The 16,161-nt window shown below is 41.8% G+C and overlaps 2 protein-coding genes across 2 annotated transcripts in view; one reads left to right on the top strand and one right to left on the bottom strand.

Annotated features, from left to right (window-relative positions):
• Positions 1-2,213, top strand: part of SIAE (sialic acid acetylesterase) — a 38,283-nt gene extending 36,070 nt beyond the window's left edge. Inside the window, exon 10 of the mRNA XM_023208526.1 lies at positions 908-2,213. Within this exon, the coding sequence (XP_023064294.1) occupies positions 908-1,159 (252 nt within the window). The 3' untranslated portion in view covers positions 1,160-2,213. The remainder of the gene's footprint in view (positions 1-907) is intronic.
• A 1,578-nt stretch (positions 2,214-3,791) lies between these two features.
• On the bottom strand, positions 3,792-15,867 carry TBRG1 (transforming growth factor beta regulator 1). Its single transcript, XM_023208527.3, has 9 exons — positions 15,473-15,867; positions 13,715-13,785; positions 12,817-13,049; positions 12,133-12,269; positions 11,696-11,842; positions 8,004-8,101; positions 7,634-7,744; positions 7,077-7,219; positions 3,792-6,400 (listed from the first exon to the last, which is right to left on the bottom strand). Exons 1-9 carry the CDS (start codon positions 15,620-15,622, stop codon positions 6,213-6,215), a joined length of 1,278 nt encoding a protein of 425 aa, XP_023064295.1. The 5' UTR covers positions 15,623-15,867; the 3' UTR covers positions 3,792-6,212.
• Positions 15,868-16,161: the final 294 nt, after the last annotated feature.

The raw sequence follows: 16,161 nt of genomic DNA, 5'->3' as shown, positions 1-16,161 counted from the left end.
TAATACCTAGCAGGGGTCATTCTGCTGTGGAATTGGGGCCATTGACGAAAGAGGTTATTTAGGAGTCTCTGATAGTTGAGGGTTGGGAGTGGAGGCATTCCTACGTGGAACATTTAAATGAGTGACTTTGGGAATCCTGAGGCCTTAGGTTGGGAAGGGGTGTGTGAAAAGAATGCATTGGAGAAGAGAAAAGAATATTAAAAGCAAACTTTTAACTACACAGGAGGTTATCTAGGGCTGCTGTTTCTGAAGTCCTAACTACGGTATCCACCTGCCTCAGATGCTTGGTTGGCGCTTACCCCACTTAGCTTCTTTCCACACTGGGTTCCAGGTGAATTGAGAAGTCTGCATTCTGAGCTCTCCTTTTAGTCAGTTGCTGGTGGTCTGTCCATCACCTGTTCCAGGACAGAATTTAACCTTTGGGTTCTGGATAATTTGTATTCCCATTTCTGGATTGCTTTCTGGCTTGAGATAGGCTTCGTTATCTCGAGTTCCTTTATGCCCTTTCTTCATTCTGCAGCTCCTTTGGGAGTGCCACGGAGCAGCAGCAGCAGCTGGGCCACTCTGTTCACTTAAACTCCCGCCTGCCTTGCTGTTTGGCAAGAGGGATCACCCAAAGAATGTTCAGGGGAGCCTTCCCTAAATGCCTCATGTGATCATGCTTGTCTCCCTCAGCAAATGTTTTATTTATTAAAATTATTTATTTAATCACATGAACATGTATTATCAACCTGTGGCTGTACTGACTAGATCCAAAGTGGGCTCAGGTTTCTTCTGGTTACTGTAGGAGTAGGTCCTTGGTGATGAGTGTCTCCTTTCCTCACATCCATTCTGTCTGAAAGAGCAGTGCCGTTTCTTAGAAGACCCTTCTGACCTAATCATTCCTATTTTATTGCTCTCTTATTAGATCTCCTGTTGCAGTGACCATCGATGCAAGTGGCTTCCAGCTTCCATGAACACCTTCTCTACCCAGTCCCTGACCCTGGCGACTGATTCTTGTCACGGCACCGTGGTTGCTCTCCGCTATGCTTGGACCACGTGGCCTTGTGAATATAAGCAGTGTCCCCTATACCACCCCAGCAGTGCCTTGCCAGCCCCTCCCTTCATTGCTTTCATTACAGACCAGGGTTCCGGACATCAGAGCAATGTTGCTAAATGACTGTTTCCATATGATCAGAACTTAGATATAAGGATGGGTCCTTCAGATTTCAGCATTTAGGAGTTTCAGTAATAACCATTGCTTTTAAAGGAAATTAATAGAAAGCCTCATTGAATGGCTTCCAGCTAGCACATGGCTGTTTCTATATTCTGATGAGCCTGGTAGGTAACTTGAAATGCTTGCTTTTTTTTGTCCCCTAGTTAGTCAAAGGGTCTGTATTGGACTAATTCTGAACTACAGACAAATTGGATCTCAATGTCATTTACTTCCCTCATATTAATGGGAGTGAAATATCTAATACTTTTGCTCCTTGTCATCCAGAGTTGTGGGATCTCAGGATTGGAAGATTTTAAAGGCCGCATAGGCCAGCTAGTGTTCATGTGTTCTTTTTTTTTTGAGACGGAGTCTCGCTCTGTCGCCCAGGCTGGAGTGCAGTGGCCAGATCTCAGCTCACTACAAGCTCCGCCTCCTGGGTTTACGCCATCCTCCTGCCTCAGCCCCCGAGTAGCTGAGACTACAGGCGCCCGCCACCTTGCCCTCGTGTGTTCTTTACAAAATTTCTGACAGGTGGTTACTGAATCTCTGTATGAACTTTCCATTAAAACTTTCCAAGTTTTTCCTTATGTGGAACTGAAATCTGTCTCCTGTGAAACTTTACTACTATCAGAGTCTTCCAGATAATTGAAGACAGATCTCTTTGTATTCTCTTTAAGCCCAAACCAATTCTGTTCCTTCAATGTAAATCATGATAATATGAATGTTTAAGAAATAAGAAACGTGTACAGGCACTTTGGGAGGTGCTAAGTGACTGCCCTAAGGAATGAAAAGCAAGGGCCAGGTGGGAGTGGCCCAGGGAAGGCACTTGGGCTGCCAGGAACAGGAGGGACGGGAAACTTTGGCTTAGGAAAACATGAGCATAGGAGCAACAGAGGCAAATGTGTTGTCCGAGTTAAATATAAATCTCAGGCTCTTTAAAGGTAAAAGGTTTAAGGATAATCCATGTGGAAGAAAAGAGAGAGTGAGGCTGAAAGTAAAGCCACATGACAAGTATATAGAAAAATAATGCAGATGATACAAATATGAAAGAGACCCTTTGTGTTTATTATTAAGAATCTTAATTCAGTTTAGGGATGGATTAAAAACAGTTAACGGTGCCTGAAAATTATGTTACCTATTAGAAGTTGGAAATAAGGCCGGGCGCGGTGGCTCAAGCCTGTAATCCCAGCACTTTGGGAGGCCGAGACGGGTGGATCACGAGGTCAGGAGATTGAGACCATCCTGGCTAACACCGTGAAACCCCGTCTCTACTAAAAATACAAAAAACTAGCCGGGCGAGGTGGCGGGCGCCTGTAGTCCCAGCTACTCCGGAGGCTGAGGCAGGAGAATAGCGGGAACCCGGGAGGCAGAGCTTGCAGTGAGCTGAGATCCGGCCACTGCACTCCAGCCTGGGCGATAGAGCGAGACTCCGTCTCAAAAAAAAAAAAAAAAAAAAAAAAAAAAAAAAAAAAAAAAAAAAAAAGAAGTTGGAAATAAAAGCATAATTACTAGTGATGTGTATATATTTGTATCCAGTCAAAACTTGCAAATTGTCCTTGAAGCGTGTGAAAAGGAGTAAGAATGCTATCTGTGGGTAGCTTTCCTCCCTTTAATGTGAAAAATGAGAACTAAAGCAAAAAGCATCACTCACTCTACATATACAATGTATTTTACATAGTGTAAAAAATACGGTTTAGGTAGTGAATATATTAATGAAATCATATGTAAATTTATTTTTAGTGGCTGAATAATTTAAAACATTATGTGGAATTCACTATATTTCCCCCAATTTAGGAACTGTTTACTCTTTGAAAATGAAATTTATAATTTCTGTAGCGTGAATGATGGGTTTTGCTTTAGTTCTACCCCTCTATAGAATTCCAACGGGTTCTGGTGTAGCTCCAAACAGCAGGAATAACTTTGTCAGTGCCAAGATTTTATTTAGTTAAAAAACAAAAAATCTGCACACTTCACAAGGAACTTTGGCTCCCCTGAGGACTTCCTAGCATTCAGTTCATTCAGTTAACTCCTGTTGCCCATGCTTTGACCTCTCATGCATCTGGCCCCACAGAAACCATGAACCTCGTAACAGGTTGATGCCTGAGAAAAAGTCAATCTACCTGTCCACTCCTCCACCCCCAATACACGTACTCCCATGGGCTGTTCTAATTCAGGGGCAGCTAGAGGTAGCCAAGAACTCTAAGTCCAGGTTCCTTTCACCTCCAGAAAACTAGAATACATAGTGTGAAAAATATGGTTTTGGCAATGGCTATGTTAATGAAGTCATGTACATTTATTTTTAGTGGCAGAATAATTTAAAACATTATGTGGGAATTCACTGTATTTCCCCAAATGTAAGAACTTTTTAGTTTTAAAATGAAATTTATAGGCACTGTAGAAAATTTGGACATTAAAGTATAAGCAAGTAAAAATCACCCCCAAATTCATCATTCAGAGAAACTCTTTTGCTGAAATGTTCACTTGATTTGAGTTATATAATTTTGATTTGAGTTATACACTACATATTATTTTGTCATCTGTGTTTCTGACTGACTTTACCAAAATAATTTTCTTATGTAAATATAGATTTAGAGTGTTTCAGTTTGTGGAAGCCTCATTTTATTTAACCAATTTCCTATTAATGGACATATAGATTTTTTAACAATTTTCTACTATTAAAATAATACTGTAATGAATATCACATGCAAACATCACACCACACTCGTCCATACCACATACTATTTCTTAGGGTCCTTAACGTGGAAGGGGATAAATATATATTTAAAATTTTGATATCTACAGCTTAACTCTCCCAAAGGATTAAACAACTTACATTCTCACCAAGGAAGTCCTTTTGTTCCCTCACCCTCATTGACACTGGATGTTGCTAAAATAAAAAAAAATCGTTAACAATCTGACAGATGAAAAGATAGTTTAAGTATACTATGGCAGTGTTTTTCAATTTATTTATTTATTTTTGAGATGGAGTTTTGCTCTGTCGCCCAGGCTGGAGTGCAGTGGCACGCACGGTCTCAGCTCACTGCAACCTCTGCCTCCCAGGTTCAAGTGATTCTCCTGCCTCAGCCTCCCGAGTAGCTGGGACTACAGGTGCCCACCACCACATCTGGCTAATTTTTTGTATTTTTAGTAGAGACGGGGTTTCACCGAGTTAGCCAGGATGGTCTCCATCTCCGGACCTTGTGATCCACCTGCCTGGGCCTCCCAAAGTGCTGGGATTACAGGTGTGAGCCACTGTGTCCGGCTTTTCAAGTTTCTTAAATCCATGATCCATAGTAAAAACATTTTACACATATCTCTATACAAGTATATGTATATGTGGTGTACGTACACACTGTAGTTGTATACGCATTATAGTTGAAAAAACAGTTTCAACCTTTCTCCATGTGATGCATTCCAAAAATTGTAAATGTCTTTCTAAAATGAGGCTCTTTTAATATGGGTATTACTCAGGCTGTAATAGTGGGAAAATATTTGTTATATGAAAAAAGCAGCATGTATCATTTCTGTGTTAAGTGCCAGTATGCGCAAGAAAAACACATTAACATTTTAAGCAATCCCCTTCCCACCCGATTCGCTAATATACAAATGTTGTTTCTTTTACATTGTAAAATGTATATAACTTATAAAAAAACTATACTCAAAATCATAAGATACCGGTTAACTTAGCTTCTGAGTTTACACTGGCCAGTGTGGCGTGCTTTAAACACTGCTGCCGGATCCCTCCCTCTGCCGGTCAGATTTATTACTATAAAACGCCAATCCCATTTGTGTTGTCCTCAGTTGGCAATTATGAATGGTAGTGCATTAACCATTTCATTCTCACCACTCCATCCCCATTCTTCTACTTCTGGGTCCTTTTGTCCCTCCCTCTCCACACAGCCCTTGGCAACGTGGTGATGGGTGCCTAAGGCGTCCCACAGGTAGTGCTGAGTTGTTAGGTGATACAGTAAACCTCTACCTTAATGCTATTAACAGGGGCCACAAATCCACTTGCATGGAACATGGAGTTATATTACTACATGGCTAATGAAAAGACAGGACTAAGTCTGTTACAGAGGATGGGACTCACCCCCAATTATATGTGAATTTGTGTTATCATATGGTTTCAATGTATTGAGCTTTAAAAAGCACATTCTCTGAGGTGCGATAATGAAGGGTTAAAGAAGGATGTGCAAAATGTGAAGAAAAAGATGAACAGCGTACCTCAGACTGGACTTTCCATCTTGAGTTTAAGCAGAAGATTGGATTTTGATGATACTGACATGAAAATAAAGCAGCAGCCTGGGCTGCAGGGGCTGGGACTTGATATTCCTTGAATTAGGATCAGAATCAAGAGTAGAAGTTTGTCAGAATCTCCCTATCTCCCTCGTTAGCTGCTGCTATAGACTTAAATGTTTATATCTCCCCAAAATTCGTAAGTTAAATCCTAACCCCCAATGTGATGGTATGGGGAGGTGGGGCCTTTGGGAGGTGATTAGGTCACGAGGGCAGACCTTCATGAACGGGCTTAGTGCTCTTATAAAAGAGACCCTGGAGAGCTGCCTTTACGTGAGGACACGGCAGGAAGACGGCTGTCTAAGAACTAGGAAGTGGGCCCTCACCAGACGTTGAATCTGCCAGCACCTTGAACTTGGACTTCCCAGCAGCCAGAACTATGAGAAATACATTCATGTTATTTATAAACCACTCTGTGTATGGTATTTGTTGTAGCAGCCTGAATAGACTAGACAGCAGCTCTCTATCACTCTTGTTTATAAGAGGCTGAAGTTGACTCTACCTCAGGCAGAGCTAAGCAAAAAAGATTATATCCTGATTACAACGAGATGAAAATAAACAGAATTGACAAGAGAAATTTATTACTAAAAATAAAGCAGCTGAAATTTTTCCCAGGGAAAACCGTCACCACAGGACCCTCCAGGATGAAATATGTGAATATCTTCTTTACTTCTGAATTGCTGCCTTCTTCCATATACCCAAAATTTTAGTTTAAGTTAAATTAATCACGATGAAAATGACGTGGCATCTGATCCCTTCTTGTTCCATCTGAAGACTGAATTGGGCTACCCTGTGATGGAGACTTCAAGTGCTGCAGGTGAGTATCTACCAAGGGTTCATGTGTCAGGTACATGGGCTGGTAAGAAGACACAAAGGCTGCAGGCTGAAGCTCTGGGAGGTCCAAGGATCCTGGGGAAAACAATTCCTTAAGTTCCACTGCTGCTTGGGAGTCTGAGCAGACTGTTTTGGTCAGACACATACCTGTCCTTTCAATCAATTCCTTAACACCCTTGCATCTGACAGCTCAATTTTGCCTTTGTTACGACAGGACAGATACTTTTACAATGAAAACTGGTTGAAACAGATTAAGTGACTTGCCTGGGGTTACATAGTATATCAGGCAAAGAGTGAGAATTTCAATTCCATTTTTTAACCCAGGATTTTCCCTATATGACCCCAAAGCCTGAACCCTTGATCACTCCACTCATTTGTGGGAGGAATTCATGGAACACAGGCAGGGCCAAGGCCTTGACCTGACCCCACCGACTTCGCTTGAAATGTTATTCCCTGCACAGTAAACTTTCCCCTGGTGTTCTGCTCCGGTCTTGCTTAGCTTACAGAATAAGCTACCTTCGTTTCTGGAGTACCCTGCCTCACTATGATCGCAGGTGCTCCCCATGGCATCTGCGAGTAACCTCAGAAGCTATGCAGGCCGCAGGTCCCCCTCTGACTCAGCACTCTGCAAGGCTAATTCAGTGAAAGCTTTTATCACTCAATGCATAGATATTTAGGGTACTCGGCTATGTGTGAGGGTGGGAAGGTAGCCTAAACACAGTCAATTTTCAAACCAGAAAGGTAAAGATACCTGGCAGAAGGGGATCATTCTGATCTTCATCAAAGGTCTGTCTCTGAAAGGCTTCAAAGCTCATAGCTGCATCATTCTCTGGCAGCCCCGCAGGTAGCTGCCCGTCTCCAGGTTTGCACACATCAAATTTCACCCACTGGTAACTGCAGAATCAAGGGAAATCACCCTTGAGAGTTATCTGCTAGACATAAATACCCATTCCTACCTCCAAAGGGATCAGGTACTTTTTCTTTATATTCCTCCCATCTATATCTAAAACACATATTAGCTAACAAAAACCTAAAAGAAACAAGCAGGCCTCTTTGGTGACAAATCATTCTGCGAGATTTCCCATTTTGCTGTCATGGTACACACATAAAATAGTCATAATCAGCGAACAGTGGAGTCCTGGCTCTGGCTCACCTGTCCAGAAGGCTAAGGGGCCAATACTGAGCCATACTGGTTGAGAAGCAGGCAGGCTTTGAACACAGCAGGTGAGTGAACAAAGTAGTAACTGCCAGTCCCTGGCTGGCTGATCACTGAGTTTTTCTCAAGGGAATGAATTTGACCACACTTACTTGATGCATTTTCGAGCTCCTGGACAGCTCTGGATCAAGTTTTGGATGGCTGGATGAGAAAACCCAAAAAAGTCAGCTCCAGCTGGAAGCAGGTTAGGCATTAGTTTCCCCCTAAACAGGAGAGGGATAATTTTAGTTTGAGAGCTTAGCGGGAGATGAAGATGGGTTTAAGAACAGAATAGTGGTATGAACAAACAGGATAAGCTTTCTTGACTTTGATACTGTGGAGGCTCTAGTTGGTACGACGTCAGGAGGATCCAGGATAGGTTTCTATAAAAGGAGGTCTCTCTACTCATTAAAAGCAAGAGAAAAGGGTTCACCGAACCAACAGTGATCTTTTAGCCTGTTTTCAAGCTTTTGGTCAACTTACACAGTAGCACTTATAGTCCTGAGCAGTTCTGCATGACAAGCATCTGCAGAAGAGCTGACGACGGCATTCTGGGGGTCATCTTCAGGAACAATTTCAAACTGAGAAGGATAAACGAGCAATGAGATCAATCCTCAAGAAGGAAGGAAAGAGGGGCACACTACTCTATTTCTTTGCTCTGGAACTTGAAGCTGATGTATACCATCTTCAAAAGGGACACAAATCCTCTCCTACAGGGCTGCTAAAAATTGAAACCAATCCAACTACCTAGAGAAAGTCCCCTGACTGTTTGAGTTCTACCCTTCTTGGTTGACGGCTTTCCAAAAGTGAGCATTTAATTTCTTTTTTTTTTTTTTTTTGAGACGGAGTCTCGCTCTGTCGCCCGGGCTGGAGTGCAGTGGCCGGATCTCAGCTCACTGCAAGCTCCGCCTCCCGGGTTCAGCCATTCTCCTGCCTCAGCCTCCGGAGTAGCTGGGACTACAGGCGCCCGCCACCTCGCCCGGCTAGTTTTTTTTTGTGTTTTTAGTAGAGACGGGGTTTCACCGGGTTAGCCAGGATGGTCTTGATCTCCTGACCTCGTGATCCGCCCGTCTCGGCCTCCCAAAGTGCTGGGATTACAGGCTTGAGCCACCGCGCCCGGCCAGCATTTAATTTCTTACACGCCTTTCCAATCCACTTACTTATATCCTTAAGTACAAATACAAATGGTATTTTAAAAACAAATGAGATCACTCTCCATGTAATCTTTCAAGTCAATTTTACAAGATCTAGGAGAAACAGGCTGACTACAAACTGCCACTTCATTGTATTTGCTTTCATTTTGAATGTTAAAATATCTTGGTTATATTAATAAAAAGAAACTGTTGCATCGAAATTATACTAATTCTGAGGAATTTTTGCCAAGAAAATGTTTTTGTAACAAATGTAACAAGTTAACTAGCTGATTTAATTATCTGGCCAATTTTCTACAAAGCTCAATGATTTTTTTGCCAGGAAAATATTTCTGTAACAAGTTCTGTCTAGCCAATTAAATTCTTTGACTAGTTACAAAGTTCAGTTAAACAGTTTCTAGTTCTTCAATGTTCACTTCAGTCGAATTATCCTGAACAGGATTAATTTATTTTCTGTATAATTTTTTAGAATGATATTGAGCACTACTGATTTCTAAAAAAAGTCAAACCAATTTTTACTGAGTATAGTTTCTACTACTGTTAGTTTTCTTCTGTGGTTATTATTTCACTGGATTCAATTTCCTGTGTCAAATTTTAGAGATCTGTCAATTTTGTCAGTAATAAATACTCTTGTGAGTAGTTTCAGTCAATGGTGGTTTTCTTATTTCAACCATTGGCATATCTTGCCAGGTTAAGAGTCTAATGTTTTATATTTATTTCTCAGCTAATAAATGAAAACACTGTGAGCAATTAATTTCTTTTTTTTCTTCTTCTTCTTTTTTTTTTTTTTTTGAGATGGAGTCTTGCTCTGTCATCCAGGCTGGAGTGCAGTGGTGTGATCTTGGCTCACTGCAAGCTCCGCCTCCCAGGTTCACACCCTTCTCCTGCCTCAGCCTCCCCAGCAGCTGGGACTACAGGTGCACGCTGCCAGGCCTGGCTAATTTTGCTGTGAGCAATTAATTTCAAATAGTCCAGGACTGCTCTACTGTTTAGTATCCATCATGTCAATTTCAATTATTTTTGTACTGAAATTTCTACCTTATTTGAGTAAAGAGCGTTAAAGGTAGAAATGTTATACTTTAGTCTTGAAGATACTTCCTTGTTAGTACTAATGTATAAATCTACTTCATTCTTTTAATTGCTGTACATACAAGGGTGGATATATTTTACTTAACCATTTTCTCATGATGGGTATTTAGGCTATTTCTAATTTCTTGCTATTGCAAATACTGCTACAATGTACATTGTTACATGTTACTTTGTTCACATTTGCACATTTCTCTAGGTGCAAATATGTACCTAGTGCAGTCTAGATACTAGACTATCTAGACATATTCTGGGTCAAATGACACACATATTAAAATTGTTGATATTGCCAAGTTGCCCTCCCAAAAGACTACCAATTTTCACTCCTTCTAACGAGTACTTGTTTTCCTTCACCTCGGCCAGCACTGTTTATTATTAATCCCTCTGATATGTGCCTATGAGCAAAATAAGATCTCAGTTTTGTTTTATTTGCATTTCCCCATTTACTGATGAGGCTCACACTTTACCATCTACACTGTTTCTGTGAAATGCCTGTGGGTTTTTTTTTTTTTTTCTTTTAAATATTGCTTTTTCTTACTCTACAGGAGCACTTTATCTGGTATTAATACTTTGTCATACATTTCCTTTCTGTTTATTGCTCGTGTTTTAACTTTGATCCTTGTGTCTTTTGCCATTCAGAAGTGTTTACATTTTTAATAGTTAAATATGTTATTATGTTCCATGATGGCTTCTAAGTTTCATGTCTTGCTAATAAAGAAAGCCTTTTCATCTCATCCTAAGATTACAAAAAATTCTTTTACATTTTCCTTTAACATATTATAGAATATTCAATAAAGCTAAAGTAATAAAAAGTCATATTGACATGTATAGACAAATAGATCAATAAAAAGGAATCATCTGGAAACGGATACAAGAATTACATATATTTCTCGTGTGTGTGTGTATATATGTATATATATAAAACAGCTGCTTGATGTTAGTTGGAACAAAATTTGAAGCTAGATTCCTAGCTCACAAACCTAAAAATAATGTCCAGTTAGGTTAATGACCTAAAAAAGAAAACTAAAAACTCCACAGATTCTTCTTTTACAAAAACGTTTTAGCATTTTGTTTTTCAGAGACAATTAAGGAATCGGCTTGTCAGTTTCTACTTAGGATTTTGACTAGATTTGCATTGCATTTATAGATGTATTACACATATGGTATACCGTTACAATAATGAGTCTTTCTAAAGAAACTGTTGTATAATGGAGGTCACGTGAGCTCTCAACTATGCCTAACAGTGCTCTGATAGGCGTGATGCAATATTATCTACAAGAAGTCAAGCCGTCTCAGGGTTCTCCCAGCTTCTGCTCAAAGGTTCCTTACCTTGCCTTTACTTCCTTCTACCTTACTTTCTAGTGATCTGTAACTTCCTCAGTGAAGCTTAGAACTCTGAAAATGGTCTATTTTTTTGTTTTTCCCCAACAATCAGGAGATGATGGTTGGGGAAAATGAACTGTCTCAAATCTTAGCACTGAGAAGGATGAAAAAAGGTATTTAGTAAGACTAGGATTTAAGACTCTCAGGTCCTTAGGAGTATTTGCAGCCAGAAACTAATATGCAACTTCTTTGCTAACTCCATCTTGGTCCAACTTGACATGGCAGTGTATCAAACTAATCTTCTCTCTATTTTGGCCTGTACCTCACACAAGTAGGCTTGATCAAGCCTCACATAGTCACAAAGTCAGCAGCTGAAGTAGCATGGTTCAAGGGAAAAGGGCATCAATTTTAGAATGAGACAGATAATAGATTAACATCCAAGCTCAACCACTTATTCGCAGAGGTGCGACTTAGGGCCAGTCACTTTTCAGGATCTTGGAATTACCCAAATGGTGATTGTATGTATCTACCTTGGAAGGTGTCAGAACAGGTAATACATATCCTGGCATAGAGAAGGTTCGAAAGACAAACAATGGCTATTATTAGAGGGGGTACCTGAGGCTGCACACCACCATCCTTGATATGACAGGTATATAGACACTTCTGGTCTGGGCACTTCATGCTGGCATATATTCGAGTACTGCAGTAGCCCACAGGGTAGATGGCACTCTCATCATGAAAGCCAGGTCGGTCGGTGATGATCTATAAAAAACATTCCCCCAACCTGGGATTGAGGTCACTGAAGAATTGAGAAGTCCAGTTTCCTGTGGTAGCCTTTAGAACCACTTTGGGGCTGCGAAGAGTGACAGATCAAAGACAGAGAGTAGGCTGTGTAGCAGACAACACTGACCTGGGTTTGCAGGGACTGGAGACATTCTGAGGTTGGTATGGATCAGCAAGGGGCTGCTGCTAATGGGAACAGGGAGGGAAGGCTCAACCCCATTCCCATATTTCTCTGATTCTCCTCTCTAAATATCGCTGGTCTCACTCACCTCCCCCAGGCTATATACTGTTAGACCCCCTAGTCCGATGGGGAACACAGGCCGTCCTGAGGGATCCAGGGCAATGGGCTGAACCAGCTTGCGAGCACCTCCCTCCATTTTCTTTTTCTTGCATGTTTTCTTCAGAACTGAAACGCAAATCTGGGGTCACCCACTTTAGGCCCCTCCCAATGTTGAAGGGAAGGGATAAATTTGCATGTGAATGGTAAGGGCAATAAGCCAATCCTGGTTTCATATACTTAGTATTCGCCCAAAGCCCTGAGTATCTTTCTAACCTGCCCAGATTAGTGCTTAGGAGCTAAAGGCCTTATACTTTTTAAGGCCTCTCATTTCTTTTGTAAGATCAGAAATTTCCCAAGCCAGCAGTGTGCTCCAAAGGCCACCTAGCCCATTTCCCTGCCTCTAGGAAAGACTAAATGGAATGCAACCTAGAGAGTTGGGGGAAGGGGAGAGTCTCAGTCTGCTCCCCTTGCATTTAACAAAGACTAGCTGGAATTTCTCCACCCAAAGTGGCTCCAATACATTTGACATTTGTTTCTCAAGGGCTCTTAGGGCTCCTTAAGAACCAGATGAGACTGTAAGTATATCTGTAGCTGTGTCTGTCAGTTAGTACCAGGTCTAACTGTCATTAGTAGGTGAGTCACTGGGACAACTGATACCATCTCCCCAAAGTACCTTCCAGTTTGTTGTTCTCTTTGCCTTTTTCTTTTTTCTCCTTCTTCGATTTCTTCCCAAATGGTTCCTCAGCCCCAGTGCTGGGCCCTGAAATAGGCCCAGCTCCCTGTATAGTTCCCACAGAGCTGGCCACACCGTAAGTCAGGGGCAAACTGGAACTGTGGGAAGGAGCTGCAGCCTGTACTTCCCCTTCAGTTAGGGCCTGAAGCTGGAGGAGCTTCTTTAGCAAGTACCTGAGGTCAGGAAGGAAAGGAGCAGAGAAATGAACTTCCATATTGTCTCAATTCAGTATTTTACTCAAGTACTGGGAAAAGCCAGAACTGTATACAAAGATTACTATGACCATAAAAGAAAGGTTCTTATTAGACCCTCTGAATCATAAAGCCCTGGAGGATAATCAATACTTCAAGAGGCCAAGGGTAAGAACTGTAGCTTATCTCTTGCATCTGGACGGTTCCTCTACTTTGATGTTGGATGGTGTTAGGCTTCTGAAAGGCACATTATTTACAGATGTATATATACCCATTGTGCTTTGCACAGAATAGTATGTACAGAATAAATATTTGTAGAATAAGAGGCAGTTGCTTTTATCACATGGCTTTTATAATTGGGCCACAAGATTAAATAATCTTAACAAGATTATTTATTAGATGTGGCAAGACGGCTTTTTCAGAAAGATGAGTAGAAGAGCTGTCTCATCAGGTAACTTGAGCTGGCTCAACGTAATTTGGGTGTGCAGGAACCAGTGCCATAGGTTGTAAGTTTCTCTGTACTTGATCAAGTGGCCAAGGGGCTGTGCAATGTGCATAAATCCCACCGGGAAAAAAATCTCCAGAGCAGTAACACCATTATGAATCACCAAAAAGGTGATGCTGAACACAAAATGAAGCCAGCTCACCTTCTTTCTTCTTTTGCTTTAAGAAATTTTTCTTCAAGACGAGCAATTTCATCACAAATAGCAGCATTTTCCTTTAAGTAAAAATTTGAATATAATCATATAAAATGAATAAACAATCATATTATTATGCTGGGAAGAGGATCCATATTTTAAACCAAAAAAGCTTGTACTACCGAGTGAGAAGGAGGAGCTATTCTACCTTGTGACAAACTATAAATAAATCCATAGGTAAAGGTAGTCAGGTTCTACTATGGGCAGGGTAGCTATGTAATTTATTATCCAATCTGGGACACCTTTGAGTGAAAAGGGGGTACTATTAATGCTTATGCCAGAACAATATGGAAAACCAGGACTGTCCTGAGCAAGCCAAGATTAATGGTCACCCTAATTAGTATAGCCTTTGGCACAGAAAAAGGCATACTGCTTAAATCCACAGATGCTTAAATTAAATACTATAAATATGAAGACTATCTATTCTCAAGTGCCTCAACTCTTGAGAAACTTATAAAGCCAGTCTAACCCAAACAGAGAAAAACTGGACGGAACAAATTCAAATTTAGGGTATAAAATTCTTAAACTTCATAATCTACTTATATGAATTCAAGTATTATCTTTTTTTTTTGGTAACTGATGACTCAGTCTATCTCCCAAGCTCCAATCCTGAAGGGAATGATGAATCTGAATGCTCCATAGGTGGAAACTCAAATTCTCAATGTTCAAAACATTCCTTTTTCTTCACAAAATCTTCTTAGTATGTATTTGATGGAACCAACATCCTTGAAATAACATAAGTTCCAAGCTTTAGGTACCTTTGACATATAGTGGATAAAAGAAAGGGAACAGTGAATCAGATGCCAAGTTCTCTTAGTTCTACTTTTCTTGTTTCTCTCCAGCGCAAATAGCAAGCAATGCACATAGCAAGTGCTGAATAAGTGCTTTTGGAATGTGTATTCTAATTTCTAAACTTTTCCTTATGCTTCCAAATATGCTGAGAGATGTTCAAGCTTTTGGTAGAGAGAAGAGATGAACTGTTGACTTGGATGTGGGGGGACATTTGAGGACTCCTCCACCCCTATTTCCAAGCACTGAAGCAAGCCAAAATATTCTAATATACAGTTATGGCTGGCAAGCTATATTAAGTTTATTCATTCAATAAATCCAGTGCTTTTACAATAAAAGAAAGGAAGAAACACTTGGAACACTCAAAGGTTAGAGGGGGGAAATTACTGAAAGTTTCATGTACCTCTTTGGGCAAGGGGGCAGTTATGGGGATGTGAGATGCTCAGGAAATAGTCTGTGTACTGGAAGTCATAAAATGGAATCAGGGTTATTTAAGTTGGAGTCAGGGCTCCGACACAGTACCCTTGATTGGGCAAATCATCTCTTTGGGCTTCAGTGTTCTCATTTTACAAATAATGCCTAATTCTCAGGGCTGTATCTCGAGAATCAAATACATTTCCTAGAGTTCTGCAGTAATAACGATGACTAAAATTTATTGGCACGTCTTTTAGGCACCAAGCACTTTTCTTTGCTCATTTAATATTCATTATTCTGCAAGGTAGTTACTAGCCCATCTACAGATGAGGACACAGAGAAATCACGTAATTTGTCCAAGGACACAAGGCTAACAAGTAGTAATGTATACGGAAAAGCCAACACTATATTAATACTATCATCCTGGGAAGGGGGAACAGCTTGGGAAAAGATTTTGTGAGGGGGTCTCCAGGTGGGCACCGGCTGGACGCGGGTCAGACTCACAAACACAGTGGCCTTGGCCGCTTTGCGCAGCCGCAGGTACTTCAGCCGGTACTTCTCGTTCTGGCTCTTCTTCGGGAGCTTTTTCATCCTGGCCTTGCTGGACTGCAGCAGAGCCCGCGGGGAGGAGGGGAGGCCGTCCAGCAGGCTCATGGTCCAGCCCCGCTACGGGGGCCCCAGGACGCTGCCGGCATCGGATCCTAAGTCGGGGAGCGGGCAGGAGCGCTGGCTTAGTCTGTTCGGGGCTAGCGGAATCGTGCCTCTAGGAATCTAGCTCTCCGGGACGTTCCCAGGGTTGACCGCAGGGCCAGAGACACACGCAACCGAACCGGCTCCCAGCGCCCGGCGCCTCCCAGCACTTCCGTGTCTGTCTTGGAAGTAAACTCTTCCCGGAAGTTACGTCCCGGTGTCGGCAGCGTGTAACTTCCGGGGCAGGGAGAGTAGGGTGGTCTGGGCGGTGCGATCCCGGGCGCCAGGAGGAAAGAGACCGCTGAGGGCGAGTGCTGGTTGAGGAAAGGAGGGCGGGCCGGCGGCTGGAATCGGAATCCGGGCCTCAGGCGTCTGTGTGCTTAGCTGAAAGGTACTATAGTTGAACTAACGAACTAGCAAAAATCTTAGCCACGCTAGCTGTCCTTCACGCTCCCCCGGCGGGCCACTGCGTTTCAACACGTTTTTCATGCTTCGTGCAGACA

This window comes from Piliocolobus tephrosceles, chromosome 13 (assembly GCF_002776525.5).
Source record: "Piliocolobus tephrosceles isolate RC106 chromosome 13, ASM277652v3, whole genome shotgun sequence".
NCBI classification, from domain to species: domain Eukaryota; kingdom Metazoa; phylum Chordata; class Mammalia; order Primates; family Cercopithecidae; genus Piliocolobus; species Piliocolobus tephrosceles.
Note: the sequence above shows the minus strand (reverse complement) of the source record. Positions and strands in the feature narration are given on the sequence as shown.

What these genes read in the sequence shown, in the direction of transcription:
- TBRG1 (XM_023208527.3), bottom strand. Translation starts at nt 15,622, where the DNA reads ATGAGCCTGCTGGACGGCCTCCCCTCCTCCCCGCGGGCTCTGCTGCAG. An exon ending in AGAGAACAACAAACTGGAAG is followed by an intron (nt 12,270 to 12,816) that starts GTACTTTGGGGA and finishes TTTGCGTTTCAG; the next exon opens with TTCTGAAGAAAACATGCAAG. An exon ending in GAATGATCCCCTTCTGCCAG is followed by an intron (nt 6,401 to 7,076) that starts GTATCTTTACCT and finishes TGTTTTCCCCAG; the next exon opens with GATCCTTGGACCTCCCAGAG.